The sequence below is a fragment of the Pseudophryne corroboree genome, chromosome 2, assembly GCF_028390025.1.
Source record: "Pseudophryne corroboree isolate aPseCor3 chromosome 2, aPseCor3.hap2, whole genome shotgun sequence".
In the NCBI taxonomy this organism is placed as follows: domain Eukaryota; kingdom Metazoa; phylum Chordata; class Amphibia; order Anura; family Myobatrachidae; genus Pseudophryne; species Pseudophryne corroboree.
Genome location: NC_086445.1, coordinates 764,639,398 through 764,659,066, shown reverse-complemented (window position 1 = coordinate 764,659,066; position 19,669 = coordinate 764,639,398). Strand labels below are relative to the sequence as shown.

Sequence of the window (19,669 nt, the reverse complement as noted above, 5' to 3'; positions counted from 1 at the left end):
GATTGCCAAATCAGGCACCAAGACAAAGACGGTATCCGGTCTCTAGGTCGACCACACTTAGGTCAACAATGTCTAGGTCGACCACTATTGGTCGACAGTAAGTAGGTCGACATGGTTTCTAGGTCGACATGTTTTAGGTCTACATGACAGAAGGTCGACATGAGTTTTTCACCCCCCCCCCATTTTTTTTACTTTTTCATGCTTTACGATCCAAGTAGACTACAATTGGGAATGGTAACCTGTGCTGAGTGCAGTGGTAGCAGAGTGAGGCACCTTGCCCGAAGCATAGTGAGCGAAGCGAGCCATGTGAGGGGACACGGTGCACTAATTGGGGTACCGGATTTCTGTTCGTTGGCTCTTATTTAGGAGGAACCTGAACATAGCATAAGACATCCAACATTCCATGTACTTAGTTATTAAATACGTCCATACTAGGGAAATAATATCTTGAAGCTGAAAGCATCTTGAAAGTGACCGTGCACAGCAAAACAGTTCTGTAATTGTCGTGTGTAATGGCTCCACACACCAACCCCTGTAGATGGGCACAATGACTGAAATATGGATGAGCTGCTGTGAGAGTGTAGCACTAATTGGATACAGACCCAATACTCAGTGATCAGGCTATCAGATTTAAGCATGTTACTGTGTTTACCCAATCTTTAGATTTAACAGATCATTATAATGCATAATAAGAAACCACTAGAAAACATATGAGTGAAACGTTCTTTCAATCAAATTACTCTTGTTAGGTTCCTTTAGCTACAATTAAAGCGTGTCAAAGACATTGACCCACAGAAACGTAAACATTTAACTTCATATTAAGGGAGAATACAGCTTTTAAAGATTAACGAGATATGCGGGAAGTTATAGACAGTGCTTAGGATAATCATAAAAAGGTTACGTGTGTGGCATGTAGTATATCTAAATGAGGGACCTTTTACAATGTAGCATTATATAACATGCAGAAACGTTCTTCCCACAGGCAAACTGTCATTGAGATGATTAACATTTTATTTCCATCACTAAAAAGTAATAGCAGCCACGTACGTGTATGAGAGAAGCAAGAATAAACGTACCCATTAACAGATATTTTTACATATATAGTTTAGTAAGATTTTGTTAAATTATATTCACACCTTTAAATGTGGCTTACTTCATATAACAAGCTTATTATCAGATTTACACAACTTGAATTTAACTCCAAGTAATACTGAGGGGGCGATTTGTCAGAGCTCGGAGAGAGATAAAGTAGAGACATAAAGTACTGATCAATCAGCTCCTGACATTTTACAGTTAGGAGCTAATTGCTTGGCATTTTATCTCTCTCCATTTTATCTCTCCCCAAGTTTAGATAAATCTCCCTCTGAATATGATAACTTCAGCCATTGTTAATTACATGTTATCACATAGTATTACCTACCTGGGCCGGACACTGCACTTTATTTGGTAGTTACATCAATGATTCTCCCTGTTCCTGAGAACATAGTAATAACTCCACCTCAGTGTGGAGAGCATTGACATACTTTGGCATACACTGGAGGACACATCGGATGGAACTGTATAATGTTCTAGGCTTAAAGCTAGGTTTTTCAATTCAAATATTTCAGGTTCAAGATGTTTCTAATTTGTACATGGAAGTACTTAGTTTGTTGACCTTAATGCTGTTGATAGTCCCTTGTACACCATTTCTATAGCAAGTTAATAAACACTGTAATATGCATAACACTTACCGTTATTCCGGCTGTACAGACTGCAAGTATTCCAACTATCTGGAAATTATGATGCACCACCTTCTCAATCTCTTCCAAGCAGTTCTATAAAATGTCAGATACAGGTTTGATTAACAGATACAACAATGTACTATCAGTAACATGAAACACCAAAGGTATAAATGGGTCTGCCACAAGGGGAGAAAATGGTAGCAAATGCTCGCATGGAATTACTCTGTCATTCTTTTTACAAAAATTAGCAGTATTTTCAAGTCAAATCAAATCAACCAAATCAACCATAAATTCAAAAATATCTACAATATAGAAACAAAAACATAAGAAGCAGTAAACACACAGGTACACCTTCCTGCCACCTTACTTGTATCTGCACTGCAAGCCGCACAACCAGCATACGGCCATTCTTTCCGTGGCTCTGCTGGTTCAGTAATCCTGTACTGGCAACTCAATTGAGTAATCCACTTTTAAATGGCTGGCACTTCTTTTAAGTACAGTAGGTGGCAGTACAGCTGTAATCATTACTCTTCTGTATAGTAGTTATACATAATATAAGGCCAGATGCATCATCGCATGGAAAATGATAAAATGGAGAAAGAAAAAGTACCAGCCAATCAGCTCCTAACTGGCATTTTTCAAACACAGCCTGTGACATGACAGCTAGGACCTGATTGGTTGGCACTTTTTCTTTCTCAGTTTTATCACTCTCCAAGCGATGATGCATCTAGCCCTTAGATATATACAGTATATTACATACACTAGATCAGGAATATAAGCACTTTTATAATAACTGTCTCTTACCTACTTTTTTTAAGGGTGGAATTCAAATGTTTGAAAAGTCGGTTGGGTGTCTGTGTTTTCCTGTCTATTAAATAGCAAAAAACAGACTCCCAACCGACTTTTCAAACATTTTAATCTACCCCTAAGAGTCTAATTTTTCCTTAATATAAAACCTCTGTCCCTAATCCTATTGCAGCTCATTTCCAACTCAGGTAACATATTAACAACTGTTCTAATATCATTATACTGTAATTGGTAATGGCTTGGTTTCCGGATGAAAAACTCTATGTTTAATTTATTATGGAGAAGAGGAGAAAGGGTACACCCTTGTCTTTCCCTAAGGCTGGGTACACATTTAGCCGACGGATCTGTCAATTGGCACATAAACACTTACCAATCCCTGGCTCAATAAGTTGGCCAGTAGATCCATTTGAATATGCTTGTCCACTTGTCACATAATAATCAATGGCGGCTATGACCGACCTATCATGTGGTCAGTGGGCCCTCCATAGAGAAGGCGAGATGTACTGATATATCTGCATGGCTCATGCTGCAGAGCTGACCTGATATGTCTGTAAACAACGTCATATATCAAAAAAGTGGATCAGCGGGTGTGTATACCTTATATGTCTGTGAACGGAAAAATTCATAGATATATTAGGTGTACACCCCTGCGGATCTGCTAGCAATGTATCAATCTGCGATCGAATGAACATTATGTCAAACAATGGGGTGGATGTATTAATCGTCATTACAGGGTGAAAGTGGCATCAGCGCACATTATGTGCACTGATACTGCTTTCCCCCCATGTATGACAGTGGCGGTGTGCGCCATGTCATAGCACCCCTGTAGATAGTATGCCGATATGCAGGGCAAGTGCAGCTATCCATTTCGACAGCTGCTGGTGTTGTTGCCCTATCTCCATAGCAGGGACAGAGTTGTCTCAGGCTATGGTGGGTGCCGGCTCCGGACTGTGCAGGGGAGCTCACGTGAGTAGCGCGATCCCGCATATGCGGAGTGGAGACGGCCGGGCAGGGAGATACTGATGCGCTGAGGTCTCAGATGGGCATCGCCGGAGGGGAGTTTTTACTTCCCCGCTTTAGCAGACAAGAATGTCTTACATCTTGTCGATGTTCCTTCGTACTTCGCCTCGGTAATGAGGTGACGCAGGAAGTGTTATAGCTATAATACATCCCCCCAGTGTGTATTCAGCCTAAGGAACAATCATGAAGATATTATGCTTATTGGCACTAGATCAATGAGCACAATGCAATTGTAATGTAATCAATGAAGCCTGGTCAGGCGCACTGTTATCTATTCCGTTCCATGGCTTGTCCATGCAAGGGGTTTCGTTCCTGCCTTTTCACGCAATGGGCTCAGCAGACCTAAAATATTGCTTAAATCGATCTTGATGAGGAAGTTGTGCTCCGTATTGATGCTACTTTTTTTTTTAAACACATGAGGGATCAAAAATCGAGAGTTCAAGGTCTTGCAAGCATAAAAAAATATATTTATTGTAACATGAAACAAAAAACTCACCATGCCTGGTATAATGCTATACTTTAAAGTATTATGCAGCTAAAACTGTGCAATAGGCTTCATTCTTATTCTCGCCTTTCAGATTCATGTATTTAAATACATTAAAGTTGCATACACATGGTGAGATCCTTGCTATGCCCGATTTTGACTGCGATTTACCTTGAATTCCCTCAGAGCCCAGAAGCACTGATTTTGACTATCTGTACTTTCAATTTTGTCTAAGGGCCTAATTCAGACCTGATCATAGATGTGCTAAACATCTACGATCAGTTTCACAGACATGCGGGGGGGACGCCCAGCACAGGCTAGTCCACCCCGCAAGTCTGGCTCTACCCTCCCCGCACAGGTACAAAAGCATTGCATGGCGGCGATGTTTTTGTCCCTGAGGAGTAGCTTCCTACCAGCGCAGCTCCTGTGCGCTGGCAGGAAGCTACACGTTGCTTCCTGGGTGACGTCACGCAGCCGTTGCGGCCCACCCCCCGCACGGTCCTGGCACGTCAGCACCCTCCCGCCCAGCGACCGCCTCTGCATGTCAACCAGGCAGAGGTGATCGCTGGGCAGAGATGTCGATCGCATCTCTGGCATTTGCCGACGCACTGCGGCACTGTCGCATGCGCAGTTCAGACCTGATCGCCCGCTATGCGAAAACACATAGCAGCGATCAGGTCTGAATTAGGCCCTATGTACGATTTTGACTAAGTGCCAATTTTGACTATACTTTGTACTAGATAGTACACTAGATAGTAAAGATTGACTTGGCCTACACAGTCTATCTAGCCTGCGGGAGTGCGCATCAGGATCAAATCTGTATCGCAAGTTGCCTAACACCCTACGATTTCAACTAACTTTCTTTGTGATTTTGACTATATAGTCAAAATGGAAAGGAGAAATCTTACCGTGTGTACACACCTTAACACCAGATGAAAACTTCTTGAAAACACAAATAGATGTTTCTTAAACAAACCTAAAGGTTCATGCTCCAGGCCCCCTCTACTGTGACATCATGACATCACATCTGCAGTATCCCTCATTTAATGCTGTAGGTTGTGTAGATTTCAAATGGTATGTCATTTTATTACTATACATTTAATGCATGCATGTCATTCAAAGTACTCAAAAATAATGCATTTCATTTTGAAGGTAAGATTATACTATGAAAACCTATGTGTAGCATTGTGCATTGTGATGTTTTGGAATTTGGATTGATGCCAAAGCAAAAACCATAAATGATTTTGCTTTTAGTTTATTTTCTTGCAAATAAAACACCTCAAATAATTTTTCACCCATTCTGGATAGATTTCTTTGGCGTGTCAGGAGGTATAAGCAAACTAATGGTATTTTCTGAAGATTCTAATTCTGAAAAAAAAAAAAAAAAAGTATAATTTGTGTGCACGTTGCATAAACAAATGAGTGATATTGATGTTGGGGAAGTGTTCGATGGCTACTATTTACTCTGTCCGTTTTAGTTTACTAGCAACAAAAAATATCAGACATTACTTAACCACTTGTCTGGCATGGTTGCATCAGATGCGACCATGCCTGCAAGTGCTTTATCCAACCAGGTCAGATAAACTGTGTTAGCAGCGGCAGGGAAGGAAAACTTCCCTCCGCTGCTGCTGTCAGAGGGACCGGAAGGTTCCTCTGACTTCCAGCACCCAGCCCCAATGTTGCCATGCTGCCGATCATTGCTGATCGGTCAGCACTGCAGGATCCCCCATTCCAAGCGGCTGCACACAATAGCCCCCAAGCCACCCCCAGACCTCCCCTGTGTACCTGGCAGCTGTCCGGGCTCTAAAAACTAAAGTTGCGATGGTCGCGGTGTTACCGATGTTCTGATGGTCGTGATATTCCCGATCGATGTGCCGATGTTTGAAAATATTTTTAAAAAATTGTAAAAAAAAAAAAATCTGTTTTTTTTTTTTAACTAAAATCAATTTGGATAGAGTTAAATTCGTGTTCTTCACCTAATTCACTCATAAAAAACCCTGACAATTTCTGAGCGTTTTTTGGGTAAAAAAATTGTCAGTTGAGTGGTTAAAACGAACAGGGTTTAGTGAATAACCTATAAATCTATAAATCTTTTCCCAATAATCTTGCATCCAGAAGCACAGTGGCTAGAACATTCATACTACATACCTTATGCTGTTTATACTCCTCTAAACACAAGCTGCTCACATGCTCTGCGCTCTTAGGGTCCTCATTCCCGCAGCATTTTGCCTGTAATGAATGGATGAAATAACTGATAAATGTACCGGTTTAATAAAACTATCTGCACAGATTGATGTGTGTTTTAGGGGCAACAACAGGTTCTAGACCCATAAACCAATAAACACCTGTCCTTACTTTTGTACAAATTGCGAGGACCTACCTGGGGGACCAGTAAGAGGTGTAGCCACATCTGTAACATGGGGGCAGATGTATTAAGCCTGTAGAAGTGATACAGCAGTGATAAGTGCAAGGTGATAATGCACCAGCCAATCAGCTCCTAACTGTCAATTTACATATTGGAGCTGATTGGCTGGTGCGTTATCGCCTTGCACTTATCACTGCTTTATCACTTTTCCAGGCTTAATACATCTGCCCCCATGGCACTTATGTTATGTCCCATTCAACACAGCACTGTTGTGAAGAACCATGGAATTCACAACTTGGCATGGACACTTCGTTCCCCCCTACATAGTATGGCCATGCTCCTAAATATCAGAGCCTGGAAATTCTCATGGTGGCAATTTGTAATTGACATAACCTATCCTACTGAATTAAAAAAAAAACCCTCAACAAATATTAGAAATGATCAATTTCTTCATTGTGAATTGTACATCATGACAGGATTTATTAAATTGTGACTTGAAAAACATAATGGAACTATAAAAAAATAATCTCACTGCCTTTAGACATTCTCTGACGTTCATTGTTTGCTTGGATATACTAGCTTTTGAGTGACCAAAGTCCCAGTAAATGTCAGCTAAGGCTCACTAGACCAGTGCAACAATAGTATATATAGTCAAACCCTCATTTGTTTCAGTGGGTTTGGGGGTCAGGCAATCACAAGCAGCCAGCATGTAAACATTACTTTTGATTGACAGAGATTGTCTCTTTCAAGTGTATGAGCAAAACATTTTGATGGGCTATTTGGCCCCATTGAAATGCATTGTCCATTGGAATGATCATGTTAAAAATTGATTTTGTCAGCAGAGTAATATCGCCTGATTTGAAAATAAATATTCTTACTGTACTAAGTACTGTAAAATACAAATATTTATTTTACACTGTGAATCCCTTTATGACCAGCAGGGCACGCAGGGGGCCACCCTGCAAACCTTGTACTGTATATTTACTGTACAATATTTTTCCTAATACTGTGACAGAATTTATTCTCTGCAATTGTTAAATGTGTTATCTGTGTATATGTACTGTATGTATGTATGTATGTATGTATGTATGTATGTATGAATAATGTAAATAGTCTTTTTGCCTTACACCTCTAATATTTCCCATTCAGTTTCTAAATTCTACTATAACTTTAACATTTAGATGTATCAAAGCTTAAAGAGAGATAAAGTGGAGAGAGATAAAGTACTAACCAATCAGCTTCTAAATGTCATTTTTCAAGCACAGCCTGTATCATGGCAGAGAGTCAATGACTGGTTGGTGAATATTGTGCATACAGTATAACAGTTGCAGTAATTATTTAAACACCAAACAGCATAAGACTATATACAGTGCATCCGGAAAGTATTCACAGCACTTCACTTTTTCCACATTTTGTAATGTTACAGCCTTATTACAAAATGGAACAAATTCATTTTTCCCTCTAAATTCTACACACAAGGGCCCTCATTCCGAGTTGTTCGCTCATTATTTTCCTTTGCATCGGTGCAATTTTCCGCTAACTGCGCATGCGCAATGTTCGCACTGCGGCTGCGCCAAGTAAATTTGCTAAGAAGTTTGGTATTTTACTCACGGCATTATGAGGTTTTTTCTTCGTTCTGCTGATCGTAGTGTGATTGACAGGAAGTGGGTGTTTCTGGGCGGAAACTGGCCGTTTTATGGGAGTGTGTGAAAAAACGCTGCCGTTTCTGGGAAAAACGCGGGAGTGGCTGGAGAAACGGGGGAGTGTCTGAGCGAACGCTGGGTGTGTTTGTGACGTCAAACCAGGAACGACAAGCACTGAACTGATCGCAGTGGCAGAGTAAGTCTCGAGCTACTCAGAAACTGCAAAGAAAAATCTTTTTCGCAATATTGCGAATACTTCGTTCGCAATTCTGCTAAGCTAAGATTCACTCCCAGAGGGCGGCGGCTTAGCGTGTGCACTGCTGCGAAAAGCGGCTAGCGAGCGAACAACTCGGAATGAGGGCCAATACCCCATAATGACAACGTGAAAAAAAAAGTGTGTTTTTTTTAGATTTTTTCAAATTTATTAAAAAAAAAAACTAAAGGGCCCCATACACTAGAATGATATGTCTAGAGGCTGAAGTTGGGGCAATTTCCCTTGAACTCTCCCGGGAGCTTCCCGGGAGTGTTTACATATGATTCCAAATGAATTGGTACAATTTTACTTTTTAGAGCATGCTATACATCGCATATGATATGTAAAGTGCCTACATATCGCATGGGATGTATAGCATGCATTCACAGGTACCATCAGATACATCTGATGGGCTGGATTAGGGTGCTTCAAACTTCCTACTATAGATCGCATGCGATATATCGCGAGCACAAAAATCACACTTTTTTCCGTACGATTCCATACAATTCCATTTGATCACGACAAATAACGAGTGCAGCACTAACGACCAGGAGGAGTCGACCCGACGCTCACGGGGCTGCACATTGGATCGGATACACAGCAAAAATGCATGATTTCCCCCTATATATCGTCCCGAATGACCGAATTGAGCTGAAATTGAGCAAAATCATTCTAATTCTAGTGTATGGGGCCCTTAAGAAATCACATGTACATAAGTATACACAGCCTTTGCCATGAAGCTCAAAATTGAACTCAGGTGCATCCTGTTTCCACTGATCATCCTTGAGATGTTCCTACAGCTTAACTGGAGTCCACTTGTGGTAAATTCAGTTGATTGGACATGATTTGGAAAGGCACACATCTGTCTATATAAGGTCCCACACTTGGCAGTGCATGTCTGAGCACAAACCAAGCATGAAGTCAAAGGAATTGTCTCAATGCACAAATCTGGAGAAGGGTACAGAAAAATATCTGCAGCTTTGAAGGTCCCAATGAGCACAGTGGCCTCCATCATCCGTAAGTTCGGAACCACCAGGACTCTTCCTAGAGCTGGCCAACCGTCTAAACTGAGCGATCAGGAGAGAAGGGCCCTAATCAGGGAGGTGACCAAGAACCCGATGGTCACTCTGTCAGAGTTACAGCATTCCTCTGTAGAGAGAGGAGGACAACCATCTCTGCAGTAAGACGGACGCCACTCCTTAGTAAAAAGCACATGGCAGCCCGCCTGGAGTTTGACAAAATGCACCTGAAGGACTCTCAGACCATGAGAAAGAAAATTCTCTGGTCTGATGGGAAAAAGATTGAACTCTTTGTGGTGAATGCCAGGCGTCATGTTTGGAGGAAACCAGGCACCGCTCATCACCAGGCCAATACCATCCCTACAGTGAAGCATGGTGGTGGCAGCATCATGCTGTGGGGATGTTTTTCAGTGACATGAACTGGGAGACTAGTCAGGATAGAGGGAAAGATTAATATAGCAATGTACAGAGACATCCTGGGTGAAAACCTGCTTCAGAGCGCTCTCTTTACCTCAGACTGGGGTGACGGTTCATCTTTTAGCAGGACAACGACCCTAAGTACACAGCCAAGATATTAAAGGAGTGGCTTCAGGACAACTCTGTGAATGTCACTTGAATCCGATTGAACATCTCTGGAGAGAGCTGAAATAGCTGTGCACCAACGCTTACCATCCAACCTCATGGAGCTTGAGAGGTGCTTCAAAGAGGAATGGGCGAAACTGCAAAAAGATAGGTGTGCCAAGCTTGTAGCATCATCTTCAAAAAGACTTGAGGCTGTAATTGTTGCCAAAGGTGCATCAACAAAGTATTGAGCAAAGGCTGTGAATACTTTTGTACATGTGATTTAAAAAAAAAAAAATTGCAAAAATCTCAAAAACACTCTTTTTCACGTTGTCATTATGGGGTATTGTGTGTAGAATTTTAAGGGAAAAAATAAATTTACTCCATTTTGGAATAAGGCTGTAACATAACAAAATGTGGAAAAAATGAAGCGCTGTGAATACTTTCCGGATGTACTGTAGGTACATCTATGTAGCCACAGCTTTCCTCCTATAGAGAATAGGTACATCTATGGATTATTACTACATATTAGAATTGTTCCTAACATTTTTAATTATTATATTTAATGTTATTTATTTTCACAACTGTATTTATCCTGTAAGTGAAATCTGTTCAGTCGTCTTCACAAAAAGAACATTGAACTGTTAGAATAATGTTCTTTTTCTGATGTACCCATCCCACACAAGCTGTGAACGGAGTACATACCAAACTGTGAACTTCTTGCAGTGTTCTGTTTCCTTCCGCTTTGTCTATAAAATTTTTGTAAGCCTCCGAGTATAAATGTTGAATATCTGTAACAGTCTGTCAAGAGAACACAATTAAACAAGGCACTAAGTCATGTTCAACATAAAGGTAAAGCCCAAGCCCTGGAAATGTTAGTAACAAATAATGCCAAACTTTAGTAAAACGGTCCAGAGAGGAACAGTCTACAGAAAGTTGCAGGAGCCAGGGTGTCAGATCCGGCAGATGTTACCATAACCACGAGCTGGCCAAGGGCCTGATTCAGAGATGTAGGCAAAAACCGTTGCAGCTGTAATCCTATACACAGTGGGTGTGCAAAAATCTGTTGCAACGCAGGATTTTGTATATGATGATGCAACCACTAGACATACATTGGGCAATCTTCAACACTATATGTAACCCAATGGTAGCACAGCACGGGGTCAGGCCACTTTTACTGCATATGGGATCACAGTCCCAAGCTGTGTCATGCCCCCAAAACCATTTACAACATCCATTTATCTGAGTCCCCTCACCCGTTACTTTCCACCCACAAATGCTTCCTGACTGTCAGTCACTTTACAAATAAATCCTCACTGTGATTGCAGTCGCAACACCATCGCAGTGCAATTTACACACAAATTAAAATATTTGAGCAGGTGGCTGCATGTTCCACAACAATATCATATGTGAGTCCTGGATGGGGTCATGGACTAGTTCATGGAAGTATGTACTATTAGACTAACTGCTGTTATATTAGAAGATTTTAAATATATTTCTTGTAACAAATTCCAAGACAGTATTTCTAAAGTACAAAATTAAGATTGAGATCAATATAATAAATAATATCTTACCCTTTTTTTACCCAAAAACGCAAATACACCTGCAGTGATTTCTGTGGCAAAAATGACAAGTAAGCAGGCAAAAAACTGAAAGAGAACAAACAGATACAGAATACAGTAAATAAACAGGTTACTCGGGAATTTTTTCTCCTATTTCCTAACAAAACTAAACAGAGCTTTATTTTGTTCCACTGCAGACAACAGATCAATCAGCCATTAATTTATGCACCGGGACCAATCGTATGTAACCATGGGCAAAGCAGAGTCGTAAGCAAACTGGAGACATCTCCACCTATCAGGGCAGTCTCGTGCATACTAAGATCAGATAGTTTATGGGAATTGTGTGGAATACGAGGAATTGCGGGCTTTAGAAAGTTGTGCATACAGGTAAATATGCCTGTTACCAGGTGGATTTTTTTGCAACGGGCTGGTGCAAGTGCGTACTGATAATAATGATGGCTATAAAGCCAAGCATAATGATAGTGGCGGTCTGGTTGCAGAGATATGTACAGGCGAATATATGTGTTTACTGTAGCTCTGTGCACACAATGCGGGAGCAAGTATAAACGACTTGGATTAAACTCTGCATCAGTCCCTTAAACTTTATGACTAATAAGGAACCTCAAGAAGTTTACATACATGCAATACCTTCTGCACACTTATTTGGGGTTTACAAAAAAGGTAATCAGAACAATTTTCAATAGTCATACAGCGCTGCAGTCACGCTTTCTAATATCACGCGCTTAGTTTATAATCATTAGATACACTGGAATTCCAGATTGGCCAGCAATTTAATGTAACTGTCTTGACTTGGTTTAAGCTAGATCTGGTCACAGATCTGCAAATTATGAAGATAATTAAGCGAATGTTGCAGATGCGCACCTGTGGGTGGTTTACAGTTGCCCAGAACACCCAGTAAACCAATCAGGTTGCCTGTGTGCTACATCAAACATAGGTTTGCTGAGAGCATGTGACACACATGATCTGTGCAAAACCTCAGGCTACATGGAGCCCATTGGTACTTCCTTCCTGCACAGATCAAAGCTTAGGTGGTGCACAAAGCTCCTTCCCCTTTCAGTCTGTTAAAAAATAAATGTATCTTGCAATTGTTTGCTAATCTGTTCATGTGTTTATTCTAGAACAAATATTACATCAAGGAGTCCCAGTTTTCCAGTACAACCAGTTGTTCTTAACCCCCCCCTCTAAAATTCCTGCATTTGCCACTGTGTTCTATTATGACTTTGAATAGTATGCCATTCTGTTCTAATACAAGCAGATATACAGGAAAATGTGTCACTATTTATGAATATGTTGTTTTCATTGGGTGTACAAGGCTGAAAATATATATATACTGAAAAGGTGCAGAATTTCCCCTTACCGCTCCAAGCAAACACTGTGATTCCCGGGCAGCTCCACAGCAACCAAAGAAGCCAATGACCATCATCAGAGCCCCCGCTCCTATCAGAATATAAAGCCCTGTAAGAAAGAACAAAACACACATACACCTTAGTCACTCACAATCCACTTTGTACTAATCTCAATAACATCATGTTTCATGAAGATGAACACTGATAGAGAGTGTAAGCATGGCCAGAAAAGGGTTAATACTTGGCAGCAGTACACATTATACGTGGAGCCGGACACTCCAAAGCTGCTCCATAATGAGTATTACCAGCACTTTCCTGGCTGTAGAACTGAGGTAGAAGTGCAGCGAGTTTATTCAAGACAACTATTTCACTACGTCCCTCAGAACTGGTCTGTGACACCGTACCGCCAGGTAACCTGTGGTTAGTTGTTGTGTATCTATAACCCTCAACCTTGGCCGTCGGAGCCTATTGGTATTTACATGTTAAAAACAGCTTGACGTTCCCCAGGTGGCTTACCTCTGTTACACATCAAAACATTACAAATCATATGTGATTTTGATACTTTCATACTGTATAAACATTGTTGTTTTTTTATATCTTTTATTTAAAAGTTCTTTTCTCTAACTGTACAATGGAATATTGATTATCTTTGATAACCATAACTATCTCACATTTAGGGGGGGGGGGGGTATTCAATTGTTTGAAAAGTCAGATGGGTGTCTGTTTTTTCCTGTCTAATAGACAGGAAAAAACAGACACCCAACTGACTTTTCGAACAATTGAATTCCCCCCTTAGAGTACTGTAAAATGTAACCAAGGTGGATGTATAGGGGTAAATTTACAAAGATGGGAGTTCTATTTAAGACGGGATGTTGCCCATAGCAACCAATCAGATTCCAGGTATTATGTTCTAGAAGGTGCTAGATAAATGAGAAGTAGAATTTGATTAGTTGCTATGGGCAACATCCCATCTTAAATAGAAGTCCCATCTTAGTACATTTACCCCATAATCTTTATTTCAAATGGAGAAGAATATGACATCACAAATCTTCTTGTGCACACCTGACCATTACTACTCGGTGCTGGTAGGACAACCTGCTCCTTCCATTAACTCTCAGCCTATGGCTTGCAGCTTGTTACCATTTCCCTTCTCATGCCCCTGTTACATGCAGCCTGTCCAATCACAGGATGCGCAGGCCTTTACAGTACTTTCCATTTCCAGTAAAACTCTGTACTGTTGTGAACATTATGATGAGCTAATTGTCTACAAAGTCTTCTATCCCAGCCTACTTCCAAACTGAAGACAAGCAGATGAAGAGCTGACTAATAATAAGATGTTCACTTCTGACCCTATTTAAAAATTCCAGTACAACTAGATCAAAACGTTATATTCATATCCAGGTGTTAAATACCATATAAAATTGCAAGCTGATATCCTTGTTGAATCTATCTTATTAATGACATGAAATGTGAGAACTGCAAATGATTCAATATCCAGTAATTATTCCGGGCTGCGGTTTGAATTTATTGGAAAACTAATTTTCAAACGTTGTATGTTTATAATTAGTGCCAAGTATTCTGCCAAGCAGCAAGTCAGGGCTGAGAGGCGGCTGCAAAACTGGGTAAGGGCCAAAAGTATATCATTTTAGCAATGACATGACATTTAATGTGGACAGCAGCTGTATGTGTAAGTCTACTGAGAGAAGGAAATCTATCCCAAGGGATGTCCCCAGATTCACTGCTATGCTCACACACCCCTCCTGACAATTCTTGTATGTCTAAAGCAGATTCTATTTTAGCCATTAGTATGTCATGCTCATGCATATATTTACAGCTGCATTGTCTGTGTCTGTAGTAACTCTCTGCACACACATCTCTGTTGTTTACAGCCACCATCTAATGTGCAGGACAACTTAGGGGTAAATTTCCTAAGATGGGATGTTGCCCGTAGCAACCAATCAGATTCCAGGTATTATATTCTAGAATGTGCTAGATAAATGAGAAGTAGAATCTGATTGGTTGCTATGGACAACATCCCATCGTAAATAGAACTCCCATCTTAGGAAATTTACCCCTTAGTATAAGATTTATAAACATTGCTGCATCAGCAGTCATAGCACTCAAATAGGCAGAAACCAAGGGCGGCACCAGGGTTGGTGACACCTGGTTCGACTAACAGTCCCTGGGGAGAGGGCGTGGCCTCAAGGGAAGCCTCAATTTGCTACAAACTGGGGGCGTGACCTCACAGGAGGGGGCATGGCCTCATGGCAAGCCTCCGTTACATTACTCCGAGGGTGTGCCCAGCATTTCCGGAGGAGATGCTGGGCTGCCCCCAGAGACTCTGAGGCGGATGTATTAAGCCTTGTGAAGTGATAAAGGGGAAGATGATAAAGCACCAGCCAGTCAGCTCCTAACTGACATTTTTCAAACCCAGCCTGTAACATGGAAGTTAGGAGCTGATTGGCTGGTGCGTTATCACCTTCCACTTTATCACTTCACCAGGCTTAATAAATCTGCCCCTCTGGCTGCACTGCTGGCTCTTCTTCAGTGACAGGAGCTAGGCGCTGCATGACAATGTCACAGTGCAGCACCTGGCAACCTGTTACTGCAGAGGAACTGACATTTTGGTGGCCCCCCCTGGAAGGGTGACACCCAGGTGCAGACCACATCCCCGCACCCCCCTTGTAATGCCTCTGTATGAAGTATAGTAGATGATAGTGTAAGGGAAGACAGAGTACATGAGGGAAGAGGGTGCTGTTCATGAGAGCTTACATTCTAAAAAGGAGGGGCAGACTATAGAACCAGAAAAGTGCATGAAAAGTAGGATACATGGTGTCTTATGGGCACTTTTCCACCGCTATGTAAATAAAATTTTAATGCTTCATATAAAAGATGAGTATGCTAGATGTGTATGGTATCAAAGGGGTGGTATTCAGTATGCCGGCTGTTGGGATCCCGGCGTTCAGTATACTGGCGCCGGAATCCCGACACCCGACATACCGACAACTATTCTCCCTCTTGGGGGTCCACGACTGCCCTGGAGGGAGAATAAATAGCACGCCACCGTGCCCACAGCGTGGTGAGCGCAGCGAGCCCGCAAGGGGCTCATTTGCACTCGCCCAGCTGTCGGCATGCTGGCGGTCGGGATCCCGGACGCTAGCATATTATACTACACCCTTATCAAAGATAGCACTATTTTGAAATATGTGCTGAAATTGTGTTCAATGTACAATGGGGGTCTTACCGACCCATTCGCATGCAGCGGTTCTTCGCTGCGGTGCGAACGGGTCGGAAATGCGCATGCACGGCAGATGCTTTGCGCACGCGCGTAGTTACCTTGCAACTATCGTCGCCGGGCAACGACGCCGCCAGCAACAAATGTGATCGCAGCGGCGATCGCAAGATGGACAGGCAGGAGGCGTTCCGGGGCGGATACTCACCATTTCCAGATATTTTCGGGGAGTGGTAAGAAAAACGCAGGCGTGTCCAGGCGAACACAGGGCAGATGTCTGACGTCAAAGCCGGGACCTGCATCGCTGGATCCGTCGCACAGGGTAAGTAGGTCTAGGGCTAGTCTTGTTTTGTGTGAAACTTTTTTAGCATAGCAGGGCTGCACAAGTGTTCGCAGCCCTGCTATGCTAAAATACACTCCCCCTTAGGCGGAGTTTAATTGATCGCAGCAGCAGGAAAAAGTTGCTTGGTGCGATCAACTCAGAATGAGGGCCAATGGACAATTGTTCATGATGTGTGTAACTTCATGTTCACATGGAGGTGTACATTTAATGCATGTGATTTCATGCTTCAATAAAAGGAAAATTGTTTTGAAAAAAAAAATAGATGAGTATGAGGCAAAAGTTATATTGGAAATGCATTAATGTGCTCTAACATTACAATAGAAAGTATTAGTAAAAGTGCATTAGTTCTCTCCTGGGAGAGTCAGCTACACTTCATATTCCACCCAATCATCTTGCAGAATATTCCCACATGCAGTGCGTGATGATGTGGATTAATATCTCGCATAATGTCCTTCAGTAATTATACATATATCACTACTTGAAGGCAAGTAGGCAGTTTTCCCTTAGTGTATTTGCCATTATCAGGAAAGGGATGCCACAAATTAACCATCCTTGCAGTAAAGTCTCTTTCCTATGCTGATGGGGTAATCTTTGCTCTTCCAATCATCTGATGATCATTTGTCCTCTATGTTTGTATGTATAAAAGTTATTTGGACACATTTTTGTATTGACATTGGAGAAATTTATACATATAAATTATAAATATAAGGCACCGGATGCATAATCCACGATAAGCGGCTGCCTAAGCCGCGATAACACATGGGATCGGGGTCTTATGTGTTTTCGTGCGATCGCGGGTCCGTTTTTGGCCAATGAAAATGGCCTGTAATAAGATACCGCAATAATGACCATCGGTCATTAATCGTGATATCTGTCCGATATCAGGGACTGATTTAAATAGCCAAATATTCTCTGTAAAGCGCTGAGGGATATGTGTGTGTGCTATATAAATAACTGGTAATAAATACAGAAATATATTATGATAGATTGACAAGTTATAACACCCACACTCACAACCAAAATGTTGACATTTTTTTAAAACAGGTTTATGACCCATGTTGTAGCTCCACCCACAATATCCACAGTGAGGGACACCAAAATCTATGTTCGTTTCCCAAAAAATGTAGGCTCAAGCCGGCACTGACTTGGTTATGTATAAGCTGAACAGGATGGGATGTGTTTCCATTAAAAAGACAAGTAATGTGCAGACAGTGGGTGAGTGTTCATTTAAAGTCAGACGGCAGGTCCAGGGGGCATGGTGTGGTGATGCAACTGAGGACTAAAGGTGCATACACACTTGCCGAAAAAAAGAGCGACATCGCTCATTTTCTAGAGATGAGCGGGTTCGGTTCTCAGAGAACCGAACCGTACCGAACTTCACCATTCGAGTCAGGCGGGAAAACCCGAGCCTGGCTCAGAAACGCGAACGAGGCAAAACGTCATCATCCCGCTGTCGGATTCTCACGGGATTTGGATCCCATATAAGGAGCCGCGCGTCGCGGACATTTTCACTCCAGTCTCGGAGAGTGTAGTGAGAGGACATGTCTCCGTCCTCAGTGTCTGTGTGGGGGGGTGGGAAAGTGGGGTGGCGAGTCTTGTGCTGTGTTGTGCTGCTCAGTCCAGTCCAGTGTAGTCAGTGTCTTATGCTGCATCAGTCCAGCCAGTCACAGTGTTGGTGTCCTCTGCTGCTATATGTCCCCAGTGCTGCTGGCTGCTGTATAAGTCCCTTGCATTTTTTCTGTGTTGTCTTGCATCAGACCAGGGGTATTGTCTTGTGCAGCATCAGTCCAGTAACCAGTCACAGTGGTGTTGTCCTCTGCTGCCATATATCCGGTCTAGCTGTATAAGTCCCTTTCAGTGGTGCTGTGTTGTCCTGCATTAGACCAGGGGTAGTGTCTTGTGCAGCATCAGGCCAGTGACCAGTCACAGTGGTGGTGTCCTCTGCTGCCATACATCCAGTGTAGCTGTATAAGTCCCTTTCATTGGTGCTGTGTTGTCCTGCATTAGACCACGGGAAGTGTCTTGTGCAGCATCAGTCCAGTGACCAGTCACAGTGGTGGTGTCCTCTGCTGCCATATATCCAGTGTTACTGCCGTATAATTCCCGTGATACTGGCGTATAATTCCCATGATATTGCCGTAAAATTCCCGTGATACTGGAGTATAATTCCTGTGATATTGCCATGTAATTCTCGGAATACTGGTGTATAATTTCCGTGATACTGACGTATAATTCCTGTGATTTTGCTGTATAATTCTCAGAATACTGGCGTATAATTCCTGTGATACTGCCATATAATTCCTGTGATACTGCCGTATAGTTACAGTTATTATGCCGTATAATTCCATATAAATCCATATAATTCCGTATAAATCCAGTCCAGTGGTGCTGCCATATACGTTCAGTGGTGCTGTCCTGTGCTGTATATTATTTACTCCAAATAAAGGAGCTATTAATATTTCATCCAAATAATTTTTAGTGTTTGCCCTGTAAGGTGTAGGGGTACGCTCTCTTGTGCCGCATATTGGCCCTCATTCCGAGTTGTTCGCTAGCTAGCTGCTTTTAGCAGCATTGCACACGCTAAGCTGCCGCCCTCTGGGAGTGTATCTTAGCTTAGCAGAATTGCGAACGAAAGATTAGCACAATTGCGAATAGAAATTTCTTAGCAGTTTCTGAGTAGCTCGAGACTTACTTCTACACTGCGATCAGTTCAGTCAGTTTCGTTCCTGGTTTGACGTCACAAACACACCCAGCGTTCGGCCAGACACTCCCCCGTTTCTCCAGCCACTCCCGCGTTTTTCCCAGAAACTTCAGCGTTTTTCCGCACACTCCCATAAAACGACCAGTTTCCGCCCAGAAACACCCACTTCCTGTCAATCACACTCCGATCACCAGAACGATGAAAAATCTTCGTTAGGCCGTGAGTAAAATACCAAACTTTTGTGCTAATTTACTTGGCGCAGGCGCACTGCGAACATTGCGCATGCGCAGTTTGCGACTAATCGCTCCGTTGCGATAAAAAATAACGAGCGAACAACTCGGAATGAGGGCCATTGTGTTATATAACTCCAAGAAAATAATGGAGAACAAAAATTTGGAGGATAAAATAGGGAAAGATCAAGAACCACTTCCTCCTAGTGCTGAAGCTGCTGCCACGAGCCAGGAGATAGATGATGAAATGCCATCAACTTCGTCTGCCAAGGCCGATGCCCATTCTGATAGTAGAGGGCATGTAAAATCCAAAAAGCCAAAGTTCAGTAAAAAGACCCCCAAAAAAAAGAAATGTAAATGG

The 19,669-nt window shown here is 42.1% G+C and overlaps 1 protein-coding gene across 1 annotated transcript in view; it reads right to left on the bottom strand.

Annotated features, from left to right (window-relative positions):
• Positions 1-19,669, bottom strand: part of TSPAN2 (tetraspanin 2) — a 319,414-nt gene that overhangs the window by 43,681 nt on the left and 256,064 nt on the right. Inside the window, exons 3-7 of the mRNA XM_063955460.1 lie at positions 12,814-12,911; positions 11,448-11,522; positions 10,579-10,674; positions 6,181-6,261; positions 1,731-1,814 (exon numbers count right to left, since the gene is read on the bottom strand). Of these exons, the coding sequence (XP_063811530.1) occupies positions 1,731-1,814; positions 6,181-6,261; positions 10,579-10,674; positions 11,448-11,522; positions 12,814-12,911 (434 nt within the window). The remainder of the gene's footprint in view (positions 1-1,730; positions 1,815-6,180; positions 6,262-10,578; positions 10,675-11,447; positions 11,523-12,813; positions 12,912-19,669) is intronic.